This window comes from Priapulus caudatus, unplaced genomic scaffold (assembly GCF_000485595.1).
Source record: "Priapulus caudatus unplaced genomic scaffold, Priapulus_caudatus-5.0.1 Scaffold144, whole genome shotgun sequence".
NCBI classification, from domain to species: Eukaryota; Metazoa; Priapulida; class Priapulimorpha; order Priapulimorphida; family Priapulidae; genus Priapulus; species Priapulus caudatus.
In genome coordinates, this window is record NW_014577205.1 from 128,112 (window position 1) to 132,405 (window position 4,294).

Below are 4,294 nucleotides of genomic sequence, written 5' to 3' on the forward strand. Positions count from 1 at the left end.
ACACACACACACACACACACACACACACACACACACACACACACACACACACACACACACACACACACACACACACACACCCACACGTACGCTCGCACGCACTCACGCGCACACATGCACGAAGTTGCGAACGCACGCACGCACGCAGCACGCAGTAAAGCAACTATTGCGATTCTGCACTGTTCGCCAGATCGCTCACGATACTTTCGACATCTTTGCTGTCGCGCGAATTTCGACCCGATGTCGTGTTACTGTCAGCTTTGTCTGCGCGCTCACCTCACGCGTCTACGCGCTTACAATATAATATGCTGTAAGCGGATTTTCGCACGAGTGTTATTAAGCTGCAGCGCTTCGCTTCTACGGCAGGATTTATTGCACCACACATGGCATTAAACCGGCGCGGACCCCGCGCGTGCACACACACACACACACACACACACACACACACACGCGCACATCTATATATGCATATGTATGATAACGCGGTTGCTGTCGTTGTAGTAGCAGCAGTATAGTGGCGCGCGTGCACACGCGCTCGCACGACATAATCACGTTCCCTGCGCAAACGGGCGTATCACAATGGAGCTAAGGAGCGCGAAAACGAGAGATTTTATTTCTACGACGCCCGGTGAAATCCTGCCTGAATGGCTAACCGAGCGCTCCCTTGCTACTGTCACTAATGCAGCGTAATCGGATTGTAAGGAATATATTGGCCTATTGGCTGAGGGTCAGTCGACAAACATCAACGCACGGTAATTATAATGAGCGGCGAAAGAGGGCGCTGATTAGCGAATATCCGTCGTGTCGCACGGGCGACAGGTGGCGCGACTTAAATGCAAAATCGGCTCTAGTGATAAATCACGTTTTGAGCTAACACGCTGCAATTACGCGCACGCATGCACGCGCACGAACACGCACGCTCGTCCGCGCGCACGCGCACGCTCGTACACACGCACACGCACGCACGCTCGCACACACACACACACACACACACACACACACACACACGCACGCTCGTACACACGCACACACGCACGCACACACACACGCACGCACGCACACGCATATATATATATAATCAAATATATACATATATGTATATATATATATGTATGATTATAAACATACTCATGATTATGTATGGGTGTGTGCGCGTTCGTGCGTGTGTGTGAGTGGACATGTATGGATGCAGTAGTCGGCGACAATGTGAGAAGGACACCGATGCGCGCCTTGTAAGGCTTCACTTAATCGTTGGACGAATATTATTTATTATTACTTTCGGCCGGAAGCACGGGGAAGTACGACGTCGAGCGACGCGCGGCTGTGTGTGATATAAGTAACGCAGCGCACGATGCCATCTAACCAGTGTCTGTCCTCTGCTGTCGCTCCTCGGCTATTTAATTTCTTAGTACAAACTCATTTTCCCCGTATCAGTTCGCTTGTAATTCCTTGAGTTTTACATTAAGTCACATCCCTTCCCCACTAACACAGCATCCCTCCCCCACCAACACAGCATCCCTCCCCCACTAACACAGCATCCCTCCCCCACTAACACAGCATCCCTCCCCCACCAACACAGCATCCCTCCCCCACTAACACAGCATCCCTCCCCCACTAACACAGCATCCCTCCCCCACTAACACAGCATCCCTCTCCCACCAACAAAGCATCTCCTATCACAGCCTCCCCCTATTACAGCATCCCGCATCGCAGAGTCCCCACCAGAGAGCATCTCCCCATCACAACCTCCCCTCGCCTGCATCTATCGCATAGTAATCGCGCATACGCCGTTACACGGCTTCGCAAGTTCTCACGTTCTTTTCGCTCATAACGCGCCTGACACAAACCGCCAGAAGCGCACCGTCAGAAGGTATTACGCAGGTACAAATTGAACCACGGCCGTCGCATGCGCGCGCTCCGCCGATCCGCCCCGCGCGCGGCCCGCGTCAAGCTGCCGTCTGCGCATGCCGAGCCGGCCAATCAGCGGCCGTCGAGGCCCCGGCATCGGCATAATCTCAGCTGTTGTTACATTTGTAGGAAACACGCGGCGTGTGTTCATTTCAATTGTAAATACTACAGTCGAGCGGCCGCATGATGGAGAGCGATCCGTCCACCGTCATGCAGCAGCAGCAGCAGCCACCGCCGCAGCCTCCGCAGCAGCAGCAGCAGCAGCATCACCAACAACAGCAGCAACAACAACAGCAACAAGCCGTGCAGCCGCAGCAACAACAACCGTCGCAGCAAGTACAACAACAACAACAACAACAACAACAACAACAGCAGCAACAACAACAACAGCAAGTGCAGCAGCAAGTCGTACAACAACAACAACAACAGCAACAACTGCAGCAGCAGACGATCCTCGAGCGAAGCGACTCGGACCAGGCATCGCGCGACACCCCCTCCCCGCTCTCCCCCTCCCCGCCGCCGCCGCGCCACGATTTCCACGGAGTCCTCTCCCTCCCGTCGGTCGCCCTCCCTCGCAGCGGCAGTCCGCCGCCGCCCCACCACGTCTCCTCCCCGCAGTCTCTCTCGCCGCCGATCTCGAAGCCCGGTCCCGCATTCCACCACCGCATGGAGAAGAGCTCGCCGCCCGTGTACAACTCGCCGCCGCCGCTGCCGTCGGACCCGGCCCACAACGAATGTCGCATGATCGACTACCGAGGAGCGAAGATCGCCAGCTTCAGCATCAACGGCCGCGAGCTGATCTGTCTTCCGCAGGCGTTCGATCTCTTTCTGAAACACTTGGTCGGCGGCCTGCACACTGTCTACACGAAGCTGAAGCGACTCGAGATCACGCCCGTCGTCTGTAACGTCGAGCAGGTCCGGATACTGAGAGGACTCGGAGCGATACAGCCTGGCGTCAACCGCTGTAAGCTGCTGTCCACCGACGAGTTCGACGTGCTCTACAATGACTGCACCACGGCGAGGTAGGCATGGTTCATTCATCTTATTACTATACGCTCTCTCACTCGTGTACGCCCGCTCTCCTTCTCTCTCTCTCTCACTGTCTCTCTGCTTCTCTCTCTCTGTTTCTTGCTCTCTCACTCATGTACGCTCTCATTCGCTCTTTGTCCCCACTCGCGTTCTGCCACCCTATCTCGCTCGTTTTCATCCCCCCTCTATCTTGATATCTCGTTCTTGCGTCTGTCTCTCTGTCTGTGTGTGTCTGTCTGTCAGTCTCTCTCGCCCCGATCTTCCTCTCTTGCACTATCTCCCGCTAGCCCGACCAGGCTGTGCGACCGATTGTCTATACATCTAGACCGATTCGAACCCTAGCAAGACCGTTTCTTGGAGCTATATCTCCCGCTTGCTGTCGTTCCAGTTATACTGCTAACAGAGCGCCAGTGTCACTCAGATAAATCACACCTACGTAATAGCGAGCGCGCATTCCACGAACGCGGCGCCGTCGACTCGCACGCTGCTGAGTGCACCACGCGCGCTATCGATCCTTAAGACGATTTCTCTGCTATTTCGAGCATCCCGATCGTGCCGACGTCGTGTTGTTAAACAGCCGACGATAGCAGTCTACCTGCTTTGAACGCGCGCGCGCGCGAAGTTATTCAAACATTTCGCACTACTCTCCGTCGAACTGTGGTTTATACACATGCCCCCTCGCTACTCGCGCAGCAGCGAGAATGAAACAGCTGGAAATAAAGCCTCTATTTACACACTACGATATATATATATATATATATATATATGTATACATGTGTTACGTGCGTGCGGTTAGTAACACGCTTGGCGCATACGATTGTGTGCGGGCAGTGCAGCGTGACTGTAGCCGTGATCTCTGTATACGCACATACGCCACTGAGCGACTGCGCGAGTGCGAATCATGACCCGAGAAATATTTGCATTATAATATCTGCGTCTGCATTGTCGTCGGCGACCGGAAGAGCGCGGCATTACGGCAGGGCTCGTAACACACGGCAGTGAGCACGCGCGCGCGCAAGCTAGGCGTGAAAACGTGCAAAATATTACCGCGCGTTTACATACAGAGACGAGAAGGCAACGCACGAACGCACACACGCACGTACGCACGCACGTACGCACACACACACGCACACACGCGCACACGTCATAAACGCGCACGCGCGCACATACGTACACACACACGCACACACACAGAGGGAGGGAGAAAGAAATAATGACAAATAAAGAGCAGGAGAGTTGAAGATGGGGGAGATGAAGAGACAGAACGTGTAAGACGCGAGAGAATAGGAAAGAGGCAAGTAGAGCGAGAGCGAGAGAGAGAGCGAGAGAGCGAGAGAGAGAGAGAGAGAGAGAGAGA

The 4,294-nt window shown here is 54.5% G+C and overlaps 1 protein-coding gene across 1 annotated transcript in view; it reads right to left on the reverse strand.

The window, feature by feature from the left end:
• Window positions 1-213, reverse strand: part of LOC106806148 — a 104,156-nt gene extending 103,943 nt beyond the window's left edge. Inside the window, exon 1 of the mRNA XM_014808011.1 lies at window positions 200-213. Coding sequence (XP_014663497.1) covers window positions 200-213 — 14 coding nt within the window. The remainder of the gene's footprint in view (window positions 1-199) is intronic.
• Window positions 214-4,294: the final 4,081 nt, after the last annotated feature.